The sequence below is a fragment of the Eutrema salsugineum genome, unplaced genomic scaffold (genome assembly GCF_000478725.1).
Source record: "Eutrema salsugineum unplaced genomic scaffold, Eutsalg1_0 scaffold_5, whole genome shotgun sequence".
Classification (NCBI taxonomy): domain Eukaryota; kingdom Viridiplantae; phylum Streptophyta; class Magnoliopsida; order Brassicales; family Brassicaceae; genus Eutrema; species Eutrema salsugineum.
The window spans coordinates 7,194,695-7,217,946 of NW_006256612.1; the positions used below are offsets into that span (position 1 = coordinate 7,194,695).

Genomic DNA, 23,252 nt, shown 5'->3' on the forward strand with positions numbered 1-23,252 from the left:
ATAACCTAAATGATTCGTATCTAATCTCGCTCGTTATTACCCACTCTATATCCAAAATAAACAGGCATATATCTTCCGCAAGTTTTGACAAAATAATCACACAAAAATTAACAAAGAAAAAGAGAGGATACAAAGTCGAAACAATTCATTTGTAATTTACACAATATAAGTCATAAACCTAGATTTTGTCTAGGAGATTAACTTATCCAAGTCTAAATAAATAGCGTGAATACAGGCACAGAGAAATCGAAAGGGAGGGACAGGGACAAATTGAAGATCCTCGCTCCGTTTTTAGATGGATCAACTTTCTCATTGGTGATCTAAGGGTTCCACTGCAGTCTTGAATAGAAGAACATAAACCTTGTCGATCTGGAAATATATGAATCCTCCAATGGAATGAGTCACGTACGAACCAAAGCTGGTCCCAACAATGCAGTGCCATGCCGGTCCATACGCAGAATCGAAGTCCTGAAATGAAAGGCAAGATGGAAAACATTCTTATAGAGTAGAGAGCGAAAGTAAAGTTTATACATCTGATGCAAGTTTAATTTCGATGCAACGTGTTGTTTGACAAAGGGACAAAAGCTCAAGTTTTGAAGAAAACGAAGAGATAGGAAACCAGCAGAAACAAGAAGATAAAACAAGTACAAAAAACTGACATAAAGAGTTAGGAACGGTAGCCATTATTTGAAAGATTAGTGAACCATTGAGAAAAACATAAAGCCTCTATTCTTATGAACGACACTCTTAAGTTTTTTACTCAACCACTCGTGAAACCAATGTAAATGCCTCTCTTATTTTCACTTGGATCATTCAAAGTTTGCAACTTTCATCCACGTTCGAGCACCAAAAACATCTTTGCACTTGTGAAAAATGGTACCTCTACCTAGTCACATATGAGGAATTGAAAGACTAATAAAGTCAAATACAAGTGCTCATAAGATAAAATCAAAAGCGGACCATCAACGCCCTCTAAATAGGAGCAATATTCTCAGATATTTTAAAGTGTTAGTCATTAAAACCTGAGGCCATGTACAATTCTATGCAAAAGCTGCATACAATTCTATATATGGGGGTAGTAATGCCAGACCGGTCTATCGGAAGACAACTGAGTCCTTTGTAGAAGTTTCCATTTGGGCAAGGCTCATTTCGTAAAGCAAAATGCTTCAGATTTATCATCAGGTATCATCTGACTTAAACAGCAGAGATAAAGAAACTTCTAAGAAATCCATAAGCCATGGCCTAAGTCAGCTCAAAAACCATCTCAATAAGCAACAAGAACATCCAGGTTCAAGACTTATCACAAAGAGATTCAAACTAAAGCTATCCTCGCAATACAAAAAAGACCAGGTCAAGTAGACTACCAGAACCTGCAAATGGAAAAGAGAACAATGGAACAAAGTAAAAAATGCAACCAAATGAAAGCCACAAAACAAATAGGGGACCATACATGAATTTCGATAATATGCAAAGTACGCAAAGCGAAAATCCAAATTCCTGATTCGCCACACAAGTACACATCTAAAAATCAAGCAAGATCGAGAAGACAATACCACAGTTTATAGAAAAGCATGCGACTTGAGACGGTCGCCCTAGGACACAAAAGTAGCACACTACTAGATTCTGTGTCAAATTTCAAAACCCACTCCACAGTAGTAAAAAGACGCGATTTTTAAGCTAGAGACGGAGAAATCAGAGAAGAGAGACAAAGGATCTACCTTTTTTAGAGCGAGAGCGAGTCGTTTGTTGTCGGCTTTTCCAGGAGTGGCATTCAAGAGCTCACGCGACAAACTGAAGGCTCTGTTCTGCAGAGCCAGAGGCATATCCGAAGCCCGAACTCTAACATTGAACTCTTCTTTCTGATCCTGATGCTCTTTAGCTTTCTTTTTCTGTATCAGGCTGTTCAAGAACTTGCTTCTTCTCTCTAGTTCTAGCTCAACTCTTTCCATGTTTTCTCTCGCTCTCACATCACTCAGCTAAGGCCCTTGTTTTCGTTTTTTCCTCCTTTTTAATCGGAGAAAAACCAAGCTAGTCCCCTAGGGCTAGTTAGTTCGTTAACTGTTTCGGAGTGAGCACCATCTGTTTGATAAAATGTCTGTGAGAGAGAGAGAAGAAAAGGAATGATTTTTTTTGAGAAACCCGGATTAAAAAAGGTAAGGCGTGTGTAGGAGACAAAATAGCGCTCTTGTTTTAGCGGAAAGTAGCTGACCAAAGACAAATTCCTAATTTTACTCTCTTTCTCTTTTTTTAAGGATAAAGTACACCTTTAGGCTTTAGTTGGTCATAAACTCATGATTAACTCATAACTCATGAATAATAATTACTTCTCCTATGATTAAAATTGATTGACTATTTAATGTACTGTAGTTGAAAGAAAACGAAACGACCAACTAATGAAGAAAAATATACTACTCCCTCTGTTTCATAATAAGTGTCATTCTAACAAACATTTTTAATATACCCCTAAATAATATATTTTTATAACATTTAATTACAAAGATTATTATCTTTAAATGAGGGATAAAACAGGAAATAAGAGTAAAAAGTTACATTGAAAATGCAGAATGACACTCTTTTTAAAACAAAAAAATGAAATCTAAAAAAACATTTATTATGAAATGGAGGGAGTAATATTTATCGATTTGATTATTTGGTAACAAGAATAAAAGAATATTGCTTGTACTAGGGACATGTTGCTTACAAGTTAAGGGGAAATGTTTGTGTTTACAAAAAATTATGTATTATAAACAATGCTTTGTGAATATATCTCCCTTCCACTAATTTGTATGGTCACAAAATTCTAGTTTGCGCGTAATATAAAAATATAAACATTTTTGTTTCACACATACAAAATAAAAAAACATGTAAAGTTAATTAATTATCTACATTTTTTAGACGCCATGCTTTGGAATATCAAAAATGGGACAAGGAAGTAACATATAGGTACGGATGTATATTATTAGACGAAACTGTTGCTTCATTTGACTATGGAGTAAGAACATTTGACCTCATAAAAATAAAGAAAGGCATTCCATTAAGAAGACATATTGCTTCCAAAGTAAGATGGGTCATTTGTGTTTACACATATATATTAGTAAACAAATCAATTGGTTTGAGAATAATGTTATCTCCTTTTGTTTTCTTTTCATCGGCAAATTCTTGTGGCGTAACAAACAACTACAAATCAACTTTCAACATCTGGTAGGGCGGTCTAGTTATCAGCACACCTCTAGACTCTTAACGAGCGCAACTATCATCATCATCATCATCATCTTGCTTTTGGGATATAGGAAAAATCAAGAATGTGCAGAGAAGTAACCAAGAAGACCCAAGAGAGGTGCGTTGATGTAAGTCGTGGGCTCAGTCAACTGGAAGTAAGGCCTCGAGTCAGGAAAATCGTCAGTGACATTGGGACCACCAACGACGGCGCCAATTAGCAGGTTAGGGTTAGGGTTCGGACTGAGGAAATAGCGTGAACCGTCTTTGCACCCTATGCGACCAGGATGGTCCACGATGGAAGGAACCGAGCTGCCACGATGGTGAATCCTCTGTGGAAACCTCGAACCATATCCAACCATGTAAGACATTTTCATCGGATTATCTCCTAGTATGTAGTCCACCTTTGTTAACGTACGCCCCAAACAACACAAAAACACATGCTAGGTTAATTTAATGTCTCAATGCTAAAAGCCTGAAACAGAGGCACGTAAGAGTGTTAAGTTAGTTAATAAGTTAGTTACCTGACGCTTGGCGGCTTGACGGAGAAGAGCGGGAGAAGCTGTGAAATCACCACATGGAATCACTTTATTGGCGTTACTTAGGTAATTAGAATATGCTATTAACAGAAACGACAAAGATGTTACATGCTGCATATTACTCCCTCCACTCTTCACTAATAGCCCTCCTGTGTATATATAAATGTGTTTAGTTATGAAAAAAAAAACTATTAAAGAAAGAAACTATGTGTAATAAATGATTAATTATATTTGTTTTTGGTGGTTCCAAATCCAATATTTACCTAGTGAGTACTCGACTTGAGGGTGAGAAGTTCCAGGCAATAAAGAACAGATAAACTCATCAGCGTTTTGCTTAAAACTCTGAAAATAATCTGCTTTTCCCATTAGTACCATTTTGGAGATTAAGACATTAATCCCAGCACGTTTGTTATCCCAACCAAACTCGTGGATCGTATCTCCAGCTCTTAGAATCTCTTTGTTCTTCATAATATACAATCTGTACACTCGTTTCTTTGAAGCTTTGTGTAGCCATGCAGCTCCCCAAAGCAACTCATCCTGCACGTACGCACCACCAATCTCAAAATTGATCATTTTTACACCTTCCAGTTATGGAAATATAATTAATTAAAGTAAACTCTTTGATTACCTCGTAACCGTTGAAATTGCAGTAAAAAGGACACACTGCTTCGTGAAGACTATCACTGTACGCTCCTCTGTACTTATTGGCGAACGCGAACACCTGCGTCCATTTACAAAATTAGTCAAATATTTGGATGTCAATAAAGAAAGTCAAATGCTTTGTTTCTTTAGGTCAATATTTTAAAGTGAAGTAGTGCTTCATAATTCATAGCATGTTAGAACAAGGGAAATCAAAAATGTACGGGAAAGACATTATTAGACAATACTAATCACGCAAAGCAAAGTATATAATCAGTTGTTAAACTTTTTGACAAAAACAAAAATCACGATTTTTTTTCCTTTTCTTTCTTCCGTTTTAAAAAAGAAAGAAAGTAAAAGAGCGTTAAAGTAAAAGTTACCCTTGCAGCTCGGTCCAGCAAGCGTTTGGAGTAAGCTGGATCGCGTTTTTCAAAAACGATCGACGCGGCGGCTAAAGCGGCTGCGGTCTCGCCGGCGACTTCAGATCCAGGATGGTCCTTGTCGATCTTGTAAACCGTTCGCAACGTGTCCATATCTTCGGGGCGTTCCCAGCAATTATGGTCGGAGTAAGCGTCTCCGACTTGGACGAACACGACGCTTGGAATCGCCGTCGCTTTCAGGAGATAATCCGTTCCCCACTTGATCGCTTTCACGGCGTTTCCCAGCTCCGGCCCCATCGTTTTCCCGAAATCGATTACGCTCCACGACATCATCGTTACCGTGAAAGCCATCGGAAAACCGAATTTCACGTTGTCTCCGGCGTCGTAGTACCCTCCGGTTAAATCCACCTGAAACAACAAAAAAAAGAGCGAAATTAATCTCAGTGACGATTGAAGTTAGTATAGAGAGAGGATTTTTGGAGAGGGAAATGGAGGACGCACGCCGGCGGAGGAACCGTCGCGTAAGGCGGAGTCGCGACGCCATTTAAGGCGTTGGTCTGGTGGGAGTTTGCCGGAGCGTTGACCCTCGAAGAAGAGAATACTCTTTCGTAGAGCGTCGCGGTAATCGTGTCCGGCGTAGATCTCCGGTGAGATTATAAGGAGCATGAAGAGGATAATCGTCGCCGGAGCAATGCCCGATAAGTTTAGAGATTTTCCCGCCATTTTCGATCTTTTCGTATTGGAGAGAGATGGGAAGAGCGTAGCGTGGTGAGTTTCTTTTTATACTCGGGGGAAAAAAAAGTCCTTTGCGATTCCAGAGACAATAGCCAATGGATAGCGTCCACGTGTATTTATTTGATTGGACGAAACTCCATGTTGGGTCAAGAATTAAATACGATTGGTCGGGTCGGGTTATGACCCGTGATTGACGAGTGATTTTGATTTTTTGAGTTTTTGGTTCCCAATAATTTAGGCTTTTTAGGACATACGTAAAGATTTCGGTACGGCTCTCTCTATCCATATTACAACTTGTAATTTTATAAGTAAACCAAGATTTACGTCTTGATATAATTATAGCAATTTTCAAAAAAACGTATGTTGGTCATATCATAGAAATGATTAACATAAAAAGTCAATGCATATACATATATTCATGTGTTAGGAGGACTCATGTGCCGGATTCAACTCGTTTAACCAATCATCATATAAAGCTTAAGCAGAAAACTAATTCGAATTTCAATGATGATTTCAACCGAAAACTTAAGGTTATTCAACTTATGTAAATGTAGTTTACTACATTCTGTTATATGGTCAAACATGATTTTTTTAATCGGAGTTGTATTGATCCGAACTATATCCGTTTCTTCCTCTGCTTTTAGAGGGGGAAAGTTCAAGTCTTAATTGCAATTCATGGTTGCATATGCCTGATACGAATACGATGCGTTATAAAATGAAAAATTGATAAGATGGCCAGATGGGAAATGCAATAGTTTTGGGAAAGGTCAAAAGAAAACGTTGACAAAAAAAAAGTTGACAATTTGACATACAATATAATTTTACTTCCATATGCGGTTTGCAACTTGCACAAAGCCGACGCATCTAATCTTCCTTGCTCAATGCGCCAGACAATATTTTGAGATTGTTTTTTCTTTTTCCCTAAGGAAATGCAAAGCCAGAATTATGGGGGAACTAAACTATTAAATGTAGAGCCAAAGAATAATTTGACCAATGTAACTCAATCATTCTGGCTTTGCATTTCCCTTGGGAAGTAAAAAATAGAGTTACATTCCAAATGTTAGCAAAAAAAAAAAATATATATATATATATATATATATAAAGTTACATTTTTAAGAAAGCATGTTCCATATCCCATGGAAATATAGGATAGGATATATAAAAAGTATATGAAAAAACAAAACAAAATAAGGTATATTTTATATGGAAAAAAACAAAACAAGATGTTAGATGTTAGAAAATTGAGATATTACTCTAAACTAAATAAGACACAATTCAATTCATACAGATAGACTATTGAATGCACACCGAATGAAAGTCCATATAACAAAAGGGAATGCTATGAATGCAGTCCATTCATGTGAAATTGATTGACAAACGGCTTGCGAGCTAGGGAGCCCAAATTTAAATTATGACGGCTGAGATTTGTAATGGTAAGTGGTAACGAAGCTCATCAAGCGACGAGACCTACAACCGTTATGAGTTTTTAAACTCTAATGGCAATACGTACGATACATTTTTAATTAATACCGCCAAAACAAAACCTATTTGTGATACAAGGAATAACATGCATGAGACCTAAAAGTATGTATCGATATGATACGACGAACAGAGGGGCCGGCTAAAACATGAAATAGACCAATACCATATGCCTATTTTGGCTATGCACTCTTTTCCAATGTAAAACCAACGCTTCTAGTACATCTCAAGCAGCGATGTAAAACTTGTGTAGGCATCTTTGCTCTGGTTTTGTTGAACAATCATTTTTGATGTTATTACTATATAAGATAAAAAAATTTGGAAAAAATAAAATAAAATAAGTTAGATGGTACCTAGAGATGGTATGTTTTTTTTTAGATCGAGTTAAGTCTTTCTTCGGTTTTGGTTCTTCTCGAATATCATATTTTTGGGTATCATATTCGTTTCAGTATATTAAGGTCACTTGAAAAATGTTGTGGGTGATATTCGGTTTACAGTTTGGTTTTAATACCTTTGATTCATTAGTGATTCATTAGCAGTTTGGATGTCGGTTGCAAGTTTGTCCGTTACGGAAATCGGAAATCCCGTTAGTTCTCGGAGAAGCTGTAGGCGTCTCACTCTTAAGGTTTGAGGGCTGGCTTCGGGATGATGCTTGTGGCAACGATGATGAGAACTCTAATTCTTCGAGACTACGGCAAAACGGGATGGTCCACGTTTCGGTTTCGGTTTGGTGTTGTTTTGGTTTTAATTTTCTTGTCTCTTAAACCATCTTTCTTAGCCTTTCGTTGTTGTTTATTGCTTATTTGTCGTTATTTAGTAGTTTTTCGGTTAATCTGTTTCCTTTGTAATATATGTAATTCTGTCAAAAACTGAAAATTGATAATATAACCTTTACATTTAAAAAAAAAAAAGTCTTTTGCTTCCCTTTTACAGATATATAGCTTTGTCTCTGGAGAAAAATTATGTTTTCGGTTTTGTTTTTGGGGATTTGTACTTGTTATGCCGCTTTTCCATATGGGTGGTTCGTTTTGTAAGGTTTTCTAAGTCCTAATAAAAAAGTTAGATGAAAAAAATGGTACTCTTTGACTTGGTTTAAAAAAAAAAAAAAAAGACTTTTGACTTTGTCGATTCAACTAGATGTGTAAGAGAGTTTGCACTTTCATTTCGGTATTTCACAAACAAAAGCAAAGGTACACTATTCCACACCGGCCCATTAAACGTATGGATTCCGATCAACATTTTCCCGAAACCCATCAAAACTTTCGAAGGGTATTAACGTCAAGTTGTAATTCGCATGATTGGCACAAAAAGAGAACCGTGTGTGTTAGTTACAGTCTCTCTATATAAATATAAACTTTGAGGTCACCAATTCCAAACTATCCACAACAGCAAAAAGAGACACTTCCCTGTCACAAAAATCCAACACACATAGAACAGAAGAAACCATGAAACCTTCTCATCGATTTCATCAACCACTTCTCTTCTTCTTCTCCTTATTATTAGCCACCTTCCTCCCATTAATCCCGACCGTCCATTCCCAAGAATCATCAGACGACTCAGATTTCATCCGTACGAGCTGCACGTCCACATTATACCAGGACCTCTGCTTCACCTCTCTCTCAAACTTCTCAAGTTCCGTCCACAACGAGCCAGCTCTCTTGGCTCGAGCCGCAATCTCCGTCACTCTCACCAAGACTCTTGAGTTAGCCTCATACCTCTCCAACGTCATCACGGAGACTAGCCACGTCACCTCCGAGAATGGGGCCCATCCAACTGCAGCCGCCGTTTTTCGTGACTGCTTCGAGAATCTTAAAGACGCGGTCGATGAAATGAGAGGCTCGATGAAACAGATGAGGGATTTGGTCTCGACTGGCTCGTTCGAGTCGTTCAGGTTTCAGATGAGTAACGTTCAGACGTGGCTCAGTGCGGCTTTAACCGATGAGGAGACTTGTACAGACGGGTTTAAAGACGTTCACGATGAGCCGAGGAAAGATGACGTGTGCGCACGGGTCGATGACGTCAAAAAGTTGACTAGTAATGCGTTGGCTTTAGTTAATCGATGCGTTGATAAGGCAATACATTGATCTTCTATGATTATTCATCAGATATTCTTCTTCTTCTTCTTATTTTTTACTTGAAAAGAAAAATGATTGGTTTTTTTATGTTTGTTTCTCAAGCGTGCATGATAGAGATATAATAAGATAATTCTGTTTGTTATTATTGGCTGTAATGAAATTGATGTACGTATAGTAGCATTATGTAGTTATTTACGCTTTTCGTTTGTCGAAATTACGAAAAGAAACAAGTGTGTGGAAAGAATCAATTACTATATTATTTTCTTATATTTATTTGCCCTTTTACGTTGTATTTGATCGTTTTAGAAGGTTTCAAACAAATAAGGAAATCATTATCAAAGCTCACCGAATTGCTAAACAACGCAAAAATCTTATCAAAAGAGTTTTTTGAAAAATAATGGACTACTTTCGCCAGTTCCCTGTAATTTAATAGCAAACCCTTATTACCAAATTGTATGAGCTGATTTTTTTTTCACTTTTTGATAAAAACAAAAGAAAAATAACAAGTTGACTTTATTTGAATTTTGAATTTTAGTGGTAGGCAAAATAAGTTTGTTGTCCTTGTGTAGTTTAAGTGTAAAGTGTTGATAAAGAAAACTACAATTCGACGAGAAAACAAAAGTGTTGGTTAAATTTTATTTTATTTTAAAGATTGGGCAAACAAGAATTAAGAAAACTCAATTCATCCATTGGTTTAAAAGTTAAAACGCAAATAAGCGGATACCAACAACATAAATTACACGCTTTAATTTATAGTTTATAATAATAATATAATACGTATTCTTTCACTTCTCGGCTGGTTTAACATAAATTAAAGGCTACAAATATTGACAAAAAAGGACGAAGGTACAAATAAGTAATGTCGGAAAGTAAATAAGTAATGAATAAATCATATTATCAATTTTTTTTTTGGCAGCTCTTATTATTGATCTATAATGGCTAATGATGTTGTATAAAAAAGAAGTAGACAAATGCTAATGTATGCATGCGCTGTAACTCCACCACTGATACACGGACGTTATCTGTTAATGCCCGACAAGGGACAAGCTATAGAGCTATTTCAATGGGTTGAAACATAAGCGCATACACATGCATACACTTGCCTTTTTTGTACCCATTTTCGAATAAATATTTGGGAAATTTGGTGTGGTAGCATAACGACGAGTGTCAATTAGGTGTGCGAAAACTAATTTTTGCGAGGGATGGAAAGTACCCAATACCCCCTCACCTTCATTGCACTACAACACACTTGATGTATGATAACGTTTATCTCTTAACATTTTTCAATTTATCTGACATGTTTCTCTTTCATCCCACTTTACCTTTAATTCAAATTTCTCTCTCCAGGCCTTTATAGGGGAACTTGGGTCGATGAAATTCATTTTGAATTTCAAATCAGTCACAACCCAGTATTACTGTTTCCTCCTTCACGTTCGGAACCTCTCTCTCTCTTATCAGACGAACGGCGACTGAGACTAGGTAGCGACGTCGTCTTTTTTTTTTGGATATCAACCATGGTCGGCGAGTATTCTACGTCATCCAGTTCTAAATCAGCGGTGGATTCTGGAAAGTATTACATTTTTTCTTTTCTCCTCTAGCACTCCTTGAGGTGTTGCCGACATAGTACCTATATTCGCTACAGTGAATGACACGAACTCTGTTATCACTCGCACCCACTCGCTATTTTATCTTATAGTTTTACATCTGATTTTCCAGTTTTTTCCTAGCTCATTTTAGTGTATCTAAAGAGCGCTCGCGTCATTTTAAAGGATTTCCAGCTTCACTGTTGCCAGTTTCATTGTCTTCTTCACCAACCAGATTTTTATTTACAGATCCATACTCGTGTATAGTAATCGACTACTAAATCTCGGTAATCATTTACATTTAGAAATGGGATAGTTGACTAGTGGACAACATATACTTCCCTTTCATGATAAGTGACTACTGTAACTTGATAGTTAACTTCTTTTTCTGGTGTGTTTCGTAGGCATATCTCGGTCCTAGGAAACTCCAATGTCAATCCTTTGGGAAATGATGTGTTTCCGCATATTCGTGATGCAGTCATTGGCATATTCCAAAGAGTTGGTACGGTATCTGCAGAAGACGCTTGCTCGTTTGCGTCATCTTGTAAGTTCCTCAACCAAGCATTCAAGGAACCATCTGTTACAAGAGTTATTAACATATCAGCTTTCGTCAAGAGGCCGAGTTTAATTCAGGACTACCCTACCTTTTTTGAGTCAGCGATCAACTCAGGTAATCCAATTGCACTCTATCTCCGTGGGATAAGCCGAATAACGGTTGCTAATGATATCGAAGGTTCGCTGAGGTTTTTGAACCAAGCCTCAAAAGGTGGAGTTGAACCGGCGACTGTAATGCTGGCAATCTGTGTTACAGCTGTTGGGCACTATCCAAAAGGCATGGAAATGTTAGACCGTGTGGTTGGTTGGAGAGTAAAAATCGAGCATATGATCTCCATTGGGGAGCAAGTGATGGATTTAATCCAGAAAATGGTGGTCCCTAATAGTCATACATCCTTACCCCAATTAGCCCTTGATTTCCCCAGCTGCCGTTTGAAGCATCAGCTAATGTATTGTGAACACTGCTACCTCTACGTTTACTACCACCATGCAAAATTCTCGTTAGACCCCTAATTAGTTGAGTATGTTGATTGTATCAAACAATAATATATATGGTATTTGACTACTATTAGTTGCCTACTTATTAGTTAGCTATTATCAATTTCCAATGTAGTTGACTATTATCAGATGGGTTTAAGCCAATCAGTGCTGTATTGATTAATGTAAGACTTAATATTGTTGTGCCATTTATTTTGGGAACCTCTAATCTTAGCAATTTTTAATTTTCTGAACCACTAAGCAGGAGGGAAAAAAAAATTTTTATTCTCGCTAACAACCGTTTTATGCCCTGATAACGGTTTTTATTTTAAAAAATGCAAATAAACCGCAATTATAACTTCCTTTACTGCCCTTCATAAGTTCCCGTCTGCCATTTCTCTTTTTCTTCTCTCACTCCACGAACTTATTTGCAACTGTCATTTCTTGCTTTATATCCCTTATTCTCTTTCATCTTCCCTGTTATCTTTCATCTTCCCCGACGCCTTTCTTTAACCTAAAAACACACCCACCTTCCGAACCGCCTCCGCCGCTCCGAACCGCCTCCGCCGCACTGCACCGATAACGATGACTGGGTCGTCGCTTATGTTGCCCTGCCCCTCTCAATTTTAAAGGTAAGCTTTTCACCGTTTATTGTACTTCCCCATCCTCTAGATCCCGTTTCCCCGCCGCCGCCGTACGCAGAGGTGTCCCTGAACAAACGAATTCTTACTCGAATTTTGCTGGCTATTAGTAAATAATTATCCTAATAGTCGTATATTTTCAATTAATAATTGTAGTTGATTTCGAATTTGATATCGTTTCTGCTCCAATTTCAGATCTAGGATTTCGTGTTCTCGTTTTCAACTATTTCTAACTTCGGGCTCTAGGGATTCCGGGGTGACACGCGACTTTAGTTTGGTCCGATACTATAAAAATTGATATACAAGTAAACGACTATTCTATCACAAGACAGTTTATGCCCAATTCGATTGTATAATCGACCGTAACTGGCGTATATACATGAATACATTAGTTGATTAGTAGTAGTCATTTAGGTATTATCTGACTATTTTCTTCAACCGTTTTTGTTGTTTTGTTATGATTATTATTGATATACAAATAAACGATTATTTTTAGTTATCATCCGGTAGTTATTGACTTATAGACTGCATCTATTTTACAGAGTACAAGCCATGTCCCGGTTTCCGGACCGATTGTTTGCCTTAGGCAACGAACCGGCGAATAAAAAAGTGAATACCTACTTCCAGCTACCTTATCTCGAGACTATCAGTCATGCTTTGGAAGAAGACCATATGGAGAAGCTCTCGCTGTCCCAATTTGGAAAGATTATTGAAACAGGCAACAAGATAGCATCATCAGTCAGATTTCTCCATTTCATCTTGTCGAGACAGCTGGTTACAAAGAAAAAAAAGAGCTTTGGTGCCTCTTTGCTGGGCAGCCAATTCGCTTTTCTATCAGAGAGTTTGCTATTACGACGGGGTTAGATTGCTCCAACTTACCACCGCCGAAAAAGTTGAAGGAAGACCAGGTCAATAAATATACCGTTGATTTATTTGGTTCTGAGAGGAATGCAACCCCTGGATGGATAGCGAATACACTTGCCGGCCGACCGTACAAAGATAAAGCTACCAGATTCAAGTTGGCATGCTTACTCCTCATAGACGGTATTGTCTGTCCCACCTCCAAAAATGCCAAGATTAGTGCCGAGCACATCATGTTGGTACAAGATGTTGACAAATTTCTCGAATATCCTTGGGGTCGAAAATCCTTTGATCTCACTATCCACAGCATCAAAACTAGGACAGCTACGACATCGTACCTTTGTCAGCCAACATGTGCTTTTCAGGGTTTTCTACATGCTTTACAGATGGTAGTTTTGGAGTGTGCTCCGTCTATTCTGCAGAAGGATGTAAAAGGTAAATCAACCACGCATACCCTGAGGGATGACGTTGATGAAGAAGATGAATTCCCAAGTTTACGGACTGGTTCTATGAAACCGATTAATATCTCGATGCCTCATGTGAAGTCTCTCGACAATAATACGAAGGTATGTTATATATTTCGACATAATGGTAACTGGTTATTAGTAGTCAGTTAGCTTATCCTCCGGATGACGACTACCCAAGGCACGAAAAAGTTATGTTAGGCCGTAGATATCTATTGGTAATCAGAACCCTGGTAATTAACTACGCGTAAAATATAAACATTGCATGATTCTTAGTTGTCTACTTACAGGTAATTAAGACTACTTGTAATGTCGCATAGGACTGTATAGCAATAGTAGTTCCAAGTGTTATATAATCGACTATTAAAAGGTGTATACTTGGTAGCTAATTACCCGTGGTAATTTATCATCACAGGTGGCTGTCACAGCAATCTTACCGGACGATGAACACCTTTTGGATGATACTGATTTCGCATTTGATGATGATTTCCCGGACGAAACCGTAGACAACTTACTCGCAGCAATCAGTGAAGGCAAGAAATTTTCTAGGAAGACATGGAATGGCGGTGAAAATGCAAGTCTCGTTCAAAACCAGCCAAATGCACCACCGTCATCGTCTCGGAACACATCTTCCGATGTGGATTTAGATCCTGCTGCTTCTTCCATGCTTGAAAAGGTTGTACGCGAGACTTCGTTTGTCTTATCAGAGATTAAAAGTCTTCGTACCGAGTTTGTTGACCTTCGTTCCGAAGTATCTTTCACTTTGAGTACCTTTAAGGATTATATTCGGAGCCAATAGGAGCCTTCGCCTAAAGTTGGAGAACCTGCTAAGCGACCCCTTGGCCGTAGGGTCAAGTCCATTCCACTAAGAGCCAAGCACGTACGATTTCAACAGGTTTCTTCGTCCGAGGAGTCCAAGTCCTCAAATCCATCAAAAGAAGATGACGGCGATGACGGTACAAAGAACAAGGTTTCAAGCAGTCCTTCTTCCGAAAGTGACGACGTTGTGGATAGCAATGTCGGTGATGTTGTTGGAAATGTTGATGGTGATGCCCATGAAGATAGAAGGGAACCCGACGCTGAGGGATCTCGAGATACTGGCGAAGTGGGTAGACAAATGCGAGTTGACGTTGATGATGTCCAAGATGATGCTACACTCGCGAGCAACCAGATTGCGAGTGTGCTGTCTGATTTATCAGACCAAGTATAGGTACGTAGTCAACTACCACTAGCCAGATACTTGTAGTTAAACTACACACTCACACTTATCTTGTTAATGTAGGTTAATGTAGAGCCGCCAATAATCCAGCCTGTTCCATCACCACCACCATACGTAAGTAGACAACTATTAATAGATACATATTAAGGAAGAAGTTGACTACCACTCACATATAGTTAAGCATACAATCTCGTGTCTTAGTACTCGACTATATGATACAATAATATCAGGTTGTACAGGCGAGGGACCAAACCGGTGCCGATAAAGATGTCCCACCTGTTGTTATCAACGAAGAAACCGATGCTGATAAAGATCTCCCACCTGTTGTTACCAACGACGGAACCGATGCTGCTAAAGAGGTCTCACCTGTTGAAACCAACGACCAAACCGGCCCGCGGGAAGATGAGACACCTGTTCAGACCAACGACGAAACAGTCCCCCAGAAAGAAGTACGACCAGAATCCCAGGTTCGTTAACTTTATTAATATCATCAATGAATAGTTGTGTTTAATGTAGCCATTTACTAAGTAGTCGATTATGTGTAAGTTTGACAACACACTTATGTATACTAGATCATGCTGGAGACCCACCACACTATTCCTGAATCTGCGATCTCAGCCGGCACACTGATGGAAACGGTTTGGACTCTATTTCTTCTTTTTTCCTTAGAAATATCTAGGAAGTCTAATTTAAAGTAGTTAGCTACGCATAGATGACTACTGGTCATTCATATTTCGGTAATAATTCGTCGACGTAACAGATTAGTTAGGCCCTATAAATTCCTGTAAGCAACTACTAATATATGACTTTTTTAATGTTCATTAAGGGATTGGGAGATGATGTCCCAAATGCCCAGCAAGAGGTCGAAATTCCAGCAGGCGTTGATCCTCCTGTGTGGTCACTGGGTCTTACACAGGAAGAGAAAAATATGGCCCAAACATCTAAGACTGGAGGTGAAGATCAGGGAGCAATTCGCAAGAGTAAACGACAACCCGTCCCTTCGTCACAGATGACGGACTATATAGTCCCACGACCTAAACGCCCGAAAAAGTCTGATAAATCAATTGACATGTCGCATTGGTTTCCAACACCAAACTTCGAACAAGTCATCCTCCTACAAAACAGAATGAAAGATACTCGGTAAGTAAACGTTTATTTTACTTCTATTTACTATTTGGCGGTAGTTAACACTGGGTACTAAAGGTACGCTTGTTATCTGTAGGACTTTTCCTAGTTGGAATGGGATTGTCCTCTCTGTCAACATTTTGAAAGAGATTGTTGACCTCAAATTCCCGATCTCCGTGATGGTAATTAGTAACTAACGATCAGTGCTACATATTTATCAATAGTTAACTATTTTCAATGTGTCTACTATGGAATTGACTACTTTCTCTTTTATCTTTTATATTAGTCTATTGACAGCATTATTAGGCTATTCCGTCACCAACTGGCGGAATTGAACGACGATCGGTGCACTTATGACTTTGTCGAGTACACGTTCCTTCACGGCATCGTTGAACTCCTTCCGCATTTCACAAATCCCCCGAAGAAGAAACTTGTCTCACTCCCTCCTGGTTCAGCTGCATACGTCAAAGCCAAGCGCTCATGGTACACTCAGGTTGCGCGGATTTATTGCCCTTATCAAGTGGATGACCGATACTGGGTGGGGCTTTGCATCGATTTTGAAAGCCATGAGATTCTGGTCCTGAATTCCTATGCGACACTCAAAGAGATGAAACTCAAGACAAGTGTCGCGCCCCTTGCACAGGCTCTACCACATTTTATCAGGAGAGTGGCATACAATACAGAGATGAAAGCAGACGACGTGATGGCGTTCACAATAAAAATTGTGAAACCAACTTTCCAGACATCGACTTTAGGTATCTCATATTTTATAATAGTAGTCACATACGTATTAAATGTTTACGGATAGGTAACTACTTTTCTTGCACGACCAGGTCATTTGGGTGTGCTGGCACTCATGTCTATTCAGTTACACGCTGCAAATGTGCCTATGGACAATGCTGTGGGTGATGATGTTGTTCGTGACGCTTCCCTGAAGTTTGCTTATGATCTCCTATGTTTGATCGAACCGCCTTCTCTAGCTAATGTCGTAATTCCAAAGGACCCTGCGGCTTGATGCCAACATTGCATCCGGATGTTTTATCAACTTATTCCCTGTCGAACATGTCATATCGTTTTAGACACTTATCCCTTTTATAAACTATTGTTATGTTTGTGTGTTTTATGAACTTCGACATATTTAATTATTAGTAGTCGTTTATTATCATCAGTCGGAATGAAGAATTACCCTACTAATATTTAGGATGTGGTAATAACCATCGCGAACAAATAATTCTGTATTACATGTAGTTAACTATTAATAATCGCCTATATTACAGTAGAATCTATATTTTACACTCCAGCCCATTGTGACATTGAAAACTGTTAATTAACTACAAATAGACAACTATCAATCATCCAATGTTCCAAAAGATATTCCAATTTCGTGCGAACACTCAAAAGGCAAACAAATAGTTTCTATGCTACAGATAGTTATTTATTACTAAACTCATATATACTACGACAACTACCAATCATATAAAGTTTTAATAGAGATTCAAATGCGTAAGGGCAATTAATAATCACTCCAAAAGGCGAAGAACATGTTTTACGATGCGTAGTATCACATTCAATGATAACAAAATAACTAAGGGAGGAAAGTAGCTGAGGCATTACAAAAAGTATCCAAGATCCAATTACTTATTTTAGGATGCATAGTTCCAAAAAAAGCTTCAAATATCCAGGAGATAAGAACCAACAGAAAATGTTGGCCCTTAACTTGCATTTGAAGTGCATCATATCCGATTCTCCCCTGCCTCATCCAAACATAACCCATGCCACTTCACTTACCTTTCATGCACCGGTAGTTTGCATGAAACTTTGTTGTGTCCCTTTCCAAGACATCTGCTGCAAACCCTCGCTGCCTTCCTCGAACGCCTCTGTTAAGTTAGAGAACTTCAGTAGATGATAACGATTACCGAGTAGTCAGTTACTACATAAACAACTACTAACTAGCAAATAATCGTTACCTTAAACTCTCCACGAGATAGGATCCTTGTTTTCCTTGGTCGCCCTGGGGGACGGCGCATCAATGGTGGTAGTAGTTCGGTCCCACCAGAATTTACAGGAGTTGGTACTGGATGGAAAGCTCCTTCGTAAAGGGACCGTCGGTACCTTGTGGTGTACACCTCCCCTACGAGCTTATCTAACTCTATTTTGCTCAACGAAGAAGCTGCCATTGCATGGCGGCATGGTATGAGAAGCATTTGAAATTCCCTGCAGCTGCACGTCTTTAAAACAAGGTTCACTTCGAACCTTTCCCCCTGTCTATTATAAACTTCGTACTCATCCTCTCCGACCACAACCACCTACACATCAACAAAGTCAGCTACAAGTAGTCGTATACAAATATACAACAGGAACTAGTTAAATACAGGTAGTCCGATAGTCCACTAATCGACTACTATTTACCTTTAACTCGGTGGAATCATGGTAGTTCTCGTCCATCACGTCACAGACTTTATGATTGATAGAATGTTGCTCTGCGGCGGATGCAGCTTTTCTCCGTACGAACCAGCTGATTAGACTCATCCGTATGGCCTCAAGAATTGAGATTAAAGGAAATTCCCTACACTCTTTCAAGACTTTGTTGAGGGATTCAGCAATGTTTGTGGTCATTACGTTGTAGCGTTCGCCAATGCAGTATGCCCTTGTCCAGTGTGGTAACCCTAAATCAAGTAAGTACTTCGCACAGCTAGGACTTACGCTTTGGAGATCTGCAAATATTTGCTAAAACTCGTACACGGTATATGCTTTTGCAGCTCTGACCATCAGTCCAGGTAGCCGACTTTCTTTAAACCGTGCGGTTATGTTCCTTGCTAAGTGAACCAGACATGCCCCATGACCGGCATCAGGGTACACCTAATATATCAAAATGGTTGATTACTAATAGACAACTATATGTAAGTAACTTTGAATCTGTAATTGGTCATTATCTCACACCTTTTTGAGTCCAGAGTAGATGCTCCCGTGTCTGTCTGAAACAACCATAACATCACGATCATTGGGAATGATAGTGTTCAAGCAATTGAAAAACCATTCATAAGATGCATCATTCTCGCTGTCCACTACAACATATGCAATTGGATAGATTTGAAAGTTCCCATCCTGAGCACTAGCACATATGAGACAGCCCCCATACCTGCCTATTAGATGAGTCCCTGTAACGATAGAGAAGTATTTATTGTTTCATTATACATAATGGGTAGTTACTTATCACATAGTCGTATATCAGTAGTTAGCAACTAACCATCAATAATCACCACTGCCCGTACGTATGGGAGTCCAGCAATTGAAGCAGCAAACGATATGAATAGGTACTTGAATCGTTGACAACCATTTTTGTCCACTCCGAACTCAGTTTTGCAAACCGTCCCAGGGTTAGAGTTCTGTAGGTTTACCAAATAAGAAGGGAGCAATGTAAAACTGCCAGAGACCGATCCAAATGCCTTCTCCAATGCAAGTTCCCTGCATCTCCAAGCCTTCCAAAATGAAATGTTGACCTACATTTCGTAATCCGAGTAAGACCGACTCATCATTTTATGTAGTCAAATAAGCAACTACCCGTAGACAACTACACTACCTATACGTAATACAAAATTTACATTACCTGGAACTCCTGAAGCATGATTCGCTGGATTTCGATTGGACCGGGGCCTTTCTCCCCCGCGACAAATCGTGTTTGGATCAGCTCACCAATCACTTGTGTTGTCGCTTGTTTGTGATATTTCCGACGGTCTTCAATGGGACACGTGTGCTTCAACATCGCCTTCTTAATTTGGAAGTTCCCAGTGGCATCCATGAGGGAAGCGTATATCCGCCAAGGACATGTCGTATTGATGCAAAGAAACTCCATGTAGTTTGGTGTTGAACGCGGGGTCCTGAAGTGGAATTTCCTATTGATGGCGTGAATTGCCAATTTAATTTTACACTCAACTTTGTTTCGGAAAATTCTCCCAACAAAAATTCCATCGCCTTCGTATCGCACGTCTCGCAAAGCACCGTCTATCCCTGTAAATCTAATTAGGTGAACCAAATCATAAACATTGGTATACATCTATTAAGGTAGTTCACTATATATATATAACTACCTACCATCATCAGAAACATCGTCCACTACCGGCGGCGCATCCCTTCCAAACATAGCTGGCACCTCTTCCGTCTCAGAGAAAAAACCATTGATAGTTTCATCTGCGCAACTGTACTTGCCTGAACGGCGGCTACACTCTCCCTTTTCCAATCCTTGACTGGCTGGTACATAACCAGAATCGCCATCCGGCACCTTAGCCTTCCCTTTATCCCGAGCCCTCGCGGTATCATTGTTGTCTTGTTCGGGTATCTCACCAGCACTATCTACATTTTCATGGATACCCTCACCGGGGATATCAGCATCCTTCACAAAGTCCGGCTCCTCTCCAGCCAAACTGATTACAGCTAACTCGTCTAGCCTTTCAGAATTTTCTTCCTCATACGGTTCTGTTCAAAGCACGTAGACAACTATGTTAATAGTTGTCTAAACCACATTACATTATTACACAAGAAGTAGTTAACTATGTGGTATTAGGATATTTAACACTTTCATAGTTGACTACTCCGACTTCGTAGACAAACTACCAACTTCAAATAACGGACTATTCAATAAATAGCTATTATATTCTGCTTACCGTCACCAGCCGCGCCATCCTCCTCCGTCGTGCCGTAGACAACCAAAGCTTCTTCATTTTTTCCAGGAACCCTCACAACATCATCATCCGCATTTTCATCTGTGGTTACGCACATATTGAGCTGGTCGATTTCGACTCGCATTTCCACAAAAAGCGACACTTCATCATCCGACGACATCAGAACAGGTGGGGCGTCGCGGCCGTCGTCCATCAGCATGAACGCCGGCCACTGGAAAGTAAGTGTTACGCCCACATCTTCTTAGATACCCAGTTTTTCCTTAACGAGCTTCACAACTTCAGTAAAACTCATCCGCGAGCTTAGGAAAACTGCTTTAGTGTTTCCTCTGCGGTCCGTAAGGAAAGTCCACACTCCGTTGGACTGTTCGAACCATTTTCCTTTCACCAACAACACCATTTGCCTTCCTGCCATCTACACAAACAAAGGTCAAGAGGTCATAAATATCCAACTACAAATGTATAGTAGTCACAATTTATCCTCAGAAGTAGTTATACCTTCGAAACCAAGAAGTAGACAAACCCTAGACGATTGTTTACTAGCGGTGGTTTATGGAAATTTTCATTAGATCTATTTATTTGATCCCAAGGGTCCCCTCCACTAAACCTATCCGTACAATTTCACAACCCGACAAAACACCTCGGGCGGGCAAATAAGGAGCAAAAAGTATTTGATGTTACTGTCTCAAAAACATGGTACCGTCTGCCTTTTGCTAACTACGTATGGTCCCTACCCGCCACCAAAAAAAGATGTCTACTTTTTTGGGAGCAAGGAGCATTCTGTCATTTCCATCCCTGCTTTTTCGTTGACTTCCGCTAGCGAGTGAATTGACTCTTTCTCGATGTCACGCGCCTAATTTGCCCCTCCAAACATAATATTGATGCAAATTACCCTAAATATTTCTATATATGTGTGAGTGTATGTCACTATTGTCCGTGTATATTTAATGGTATATAGTTCCAAGTGCTGGAATATAAATTATAATATATAGTGTTTGGTTTACCAAACGTAGATTCGTATAAATATGAAAAATTTGATACACCAACCGTAAATGCTATACACATGATATGAGAATATGTTCATTGACCTAGTATCAGATTTTATGAGATTCAAACTCCAAACCAATTATGAATCCATATGTCTAGTCTCACATGGGATTCTTAACACCTACGAATCTATAAATCGGTAATTTAGTTGTTCAGGCAATCGTTTAGATGGCTATGCGTTTAACACACTTTTTGTTTAATTGGTTTATCCGACCATATAGTAAATAAACCTAAATTTTCGGTCCATTCTTGAAAGAAAATTCAGTATAGAAAAACCAAGCGATACATAAATATATAAATGGGTTGGAAGTATATGTTAAAGGACCCGTGACCCCTTAGAAATTGACCACAATCGCATTTATTTGTCGTTATATCAAACAAAGGACATAATAGAAACTCTGTCACACTTGCCGACTTATGCCTCATGCTTTTCCAGTTTTTTAGATAATGATTAATCGATTGTACAACCACATAAGTATAAGTCCCTTGCAAACTATTTTTATCTATCTTATTAAGCAATTCTATATATAAGTCATGTTGAAAAATAATGTTTGGTAAAGTATGCCATCATGTTCCTTTAAAATATCACGAATGCAAATATCATTTGGTAATACAATTTTCAACGATTCTAAATGATCACCACAAAATCAGATACAAAAAATAGTTAGTTGTGAGAATTTCCTTTCCTTGTCAAAAATAAAAAAGAAAAGAAACAATATAACTTATGTGGATGCTGTTTTTAGTAAATATGAAAATATTAGTTGAAGTGTTCCATAAGAAAACAAGAGATTTCTCTAGATTGTTTATCATAAATTTTTGAATGGTTTATAAAAAGGTCAAAGTGTGGTCGTAGTATTTAGTAAGGATGGGCCAAAAAAAGAGAGGAGAAAAAATAAAGGAGAATACCACAAAAAAGCAAAATAAGTATCAGAACTGGGGGAGAGGGGATTCACGAGACGCACTGAAACAACGGTCCTTTGGTTTCTTGTCACAATCCTACGGGTCCATCACTGTTGGTTATACCTGTAATGTATAGCTTATTGTTTGACACGTACGTTTTCATCTTCTGAACATGTTTTATCCTTTCTATGTTGGGGAACTCCTACAGGCTATACAGGCTACAGGTTTATAATCCAATCGTCAGCCATAAGTTTTATGATTTATCCATCAGTTCATGATGTTAAAACGAAATTCAAACTTCAGTATGTTACAATATTTTGTAAATAACTGTAGTACTTATTGTAGATAAGTCTACGTCAGAAATCTAGAATGTATGAAAAGAGTATGATTTTTTACATGTTACACACAAGAGTCTCTAAAACTTGTATCTCAAAAATGTAAGTTAGGGCGAACGCTAGATCATTTATGGGCTTTTAAGGCCCAAATATTAAACCACTTTAAAACCAAGTCCAAGTAGTCATTGCTTTGCTAATTGATTCCTCCAATTCTTCTTCTCTTTTTTTTGTTTTTTTCCCTCTTATGGACATTTGACAACAGGTACTCGAACGTTACCTGCAATACTTAGCAAGCTAACGTAAAAT

The 23,252-nt window shown here is 38.7% G+C and overlaps 5 protein-coding genes across 5 annotated transcripts; 2 read left to right on the forward strand and 3 right to left on the reverse strand.

Moving 5' to 3' along the window:
• Positions 1–89: 89 nt before the first annotated feature.
• Positions 90–2,178, reverse strand: LOC18992630 (dynein light chain 1, cytoplasmic). Its single transcript, XM_006416047.2, has 2 exons — positions 1,719–2,178; positions 90–468 (listed from the first exon to the last, which is right to left on the reverse strand). Exons 1-2 carry the CDS (start codon positions 1,947–1,949, stop codon positions 310–312), a joined length of 390 nt encoding a protein of 129 aa, XP_006416110.1. The 5' UTR covers positions 1,950–2,178; the 3' UTR covers positions 90–309.
• A 1,073-nt stretch (positions 2,179–3,251) lies between these two features.
• On the reverse strand, positions 3,252–5,497 carry LOC18992631 (endoglucanase 4). Its single transcript, XM_006416048.2, has 6 exons — positions 5,276–5,497; positions 4,775–5,182; positions 4,384–4,476; positions 4,019–4,292; positions 3,741–3,904; positions 3,252–3,620 (listed from the first exon to the last, which is right to left on the reverse strand). Exons 1-6 carry the CDS (start codon positions 5,495–5,497, stop codon positions 3,297–3,299), a joined length of 1,485 nt encoding a protein of 494 aa, XP_006416111.1. The 3' UTR covers positions 3,252–3,296.
• Positions 5,498–8,367: 2,870 nt separating this feature from the next.
• LOC18992632 (21 kDa protein) lies at positions 8,368–9,295 on the forward strand. Its single transcript, XM_024152914.1, has one exon. It carries the CDS (start codon positions 8,434–8,436, stop codon positions 9,070–9,072), a length of 639 nt encoding a protein of 212 aa, XP_024008682.1. The 5' UTR covers positions 8,368–8,433; the 3' UTR covers positions 9,073–9,295.
• Positions 9,296–12,871: 3,576 nt separating this feature from the next.
• Positions 12,872–17,003, forward strand: LOC112084022. The gene is made up of 11 exons (XM_024152272.1): positions 12,872–13,093; positions 13,138–13,746; positions 14,060–14,395; positions 14,444–14,848; positions 14,927–14,977; positions 15,094–15,330; positions 15,436–15,501; positions 15,690–16,003; positions 16,086–16,170; positions 16,275–16,743; positions 16,822–17,003. The coding sequence occupies exons 1-11, from the start codon at positions 12,872–12,874 to the stop codon at positions 17,001–17,003; spliced, it is 2,976 nt and encodes a 991-aa protein (XP_024008040.1).
• A 776-nt stretch (positions 17,004–17,779) lies between these two features.
• LOC112084023 lies at positions 17,780–18,604 on the reverse strand. The gene is made up of 3 exons (XM_024152273.1): positions 18,398–18,604; positions 17,956–18,294; positions 17,780–17,881 (listed from the first exon to the last, which is right to left on the reverse strand). The coding sequence occupies exons 1-3, from the start codon at positions 18,602–18,604 to the stop codon at positions 17,780–17,782; spliced, it is 648 nt and encodes a 215-aa protein (XP_024008041.1).
• Between the last annotated feature and the right edge of the window lie 4,648 nt (positions 18,605–23,252).

What these genes read in the sequence shown, in the direction of transcription:
- LOC18992630 (XM_006416047.2), bottom strand. Translation starts at nt 1,949, where the DNA reads ATGGAAAGAGTTGAGCTAGAACTAGAGAGAAGAAGCAAGTTCTTGAAC. An exon ending in TCGCTCTCGCTCTAAAAAAG is followed by an intron (nt 469 to 1,718) that starts GTAGATCCTTTG and finishes CTTTCATTTCAG; the next exon opens with GACTTCGATTCTGCGTATGG.
- LOC18992631 (XM_006416048.2), bottom strand. Translation starts at nt 5,497, where the DNA reads ATGGCGGGAAAATCTCTAAACTTATCGGGCATTGCTCCGGCGACGATT. An exon ending in GCGACGGTTCCTCCGCCGGC is followed by an intron (nt 5,183 to 5,275) that starts GTGCGTCCTCCA and finishes TTGTTGTTTCAG; the next exon opens with GTGGATTTAACCGGAGGGTA. An exon ending in GCAATTTCAACGGTTACGAG is followed by an intron (nt 4,293 to 4,383) that starts GTAATCAAAGAG and finishes GCGTACGTGCAG; the next exon opens with GATGAGTTGCTTTGGGGAGC.
- LOC18992632 (XM_024152914.1), top strand. Translation starts at nt 8,434, where the DNA reads ATGAAACCTTCTCATCGATTTCATCAACCACTTCTCTTCTTCTTCTCC.
- LOC112084022 (XM_024152272.1), top strand. Translation starts at nt 12,872, where the DNA reads ATGTCCCGGTTTCCGGACCGATTGTTTGCCTTAGGCAACGAACCGGCG. An exon ending in CTCTCGACAATAATACGAAG is followed by an intron (nt 13,747 to 14,059) that starts GTATGTTATATA and finishes TTATCATCACAG; the next exon opens with GTGGCTGTCACAGCAATCTT. An exon ending in TTTCCAGACATCGACTTTAG is followed by an intron (nt 16,744 to 16,821) that starts GTATCTCATATT and finishes TTGCACGACCAG; the next exon opens with GTCATTTGGGTGTGCTGGCA.
- LOC112084023 (XM_024152273.1), bottom strand. Translation starts at nt 18,604, where the DNA reads ATGACCACAAACATTGCTGAATCCCTCAACAAAGTCTTGAAAGAGTGT. An exon ending in ATGATTCCACCGAGTTAAAG is followed by an intron (nt 18,295 to 18,397) that starts GTAAATAGTAGT and finishes GTTGATGTGTAG; the next exon opens with GTGGTTGTGGTCGGAGAGGA. An exon ending in TATCTCGTGGAGAGTTTAAG is followed by an intron (nt 17,882 to 17,955) that starts GTAACGATTATT and finishes CATCTACTGAAG; the next exon opens with TTCTCTAACTTAACAGAGGC.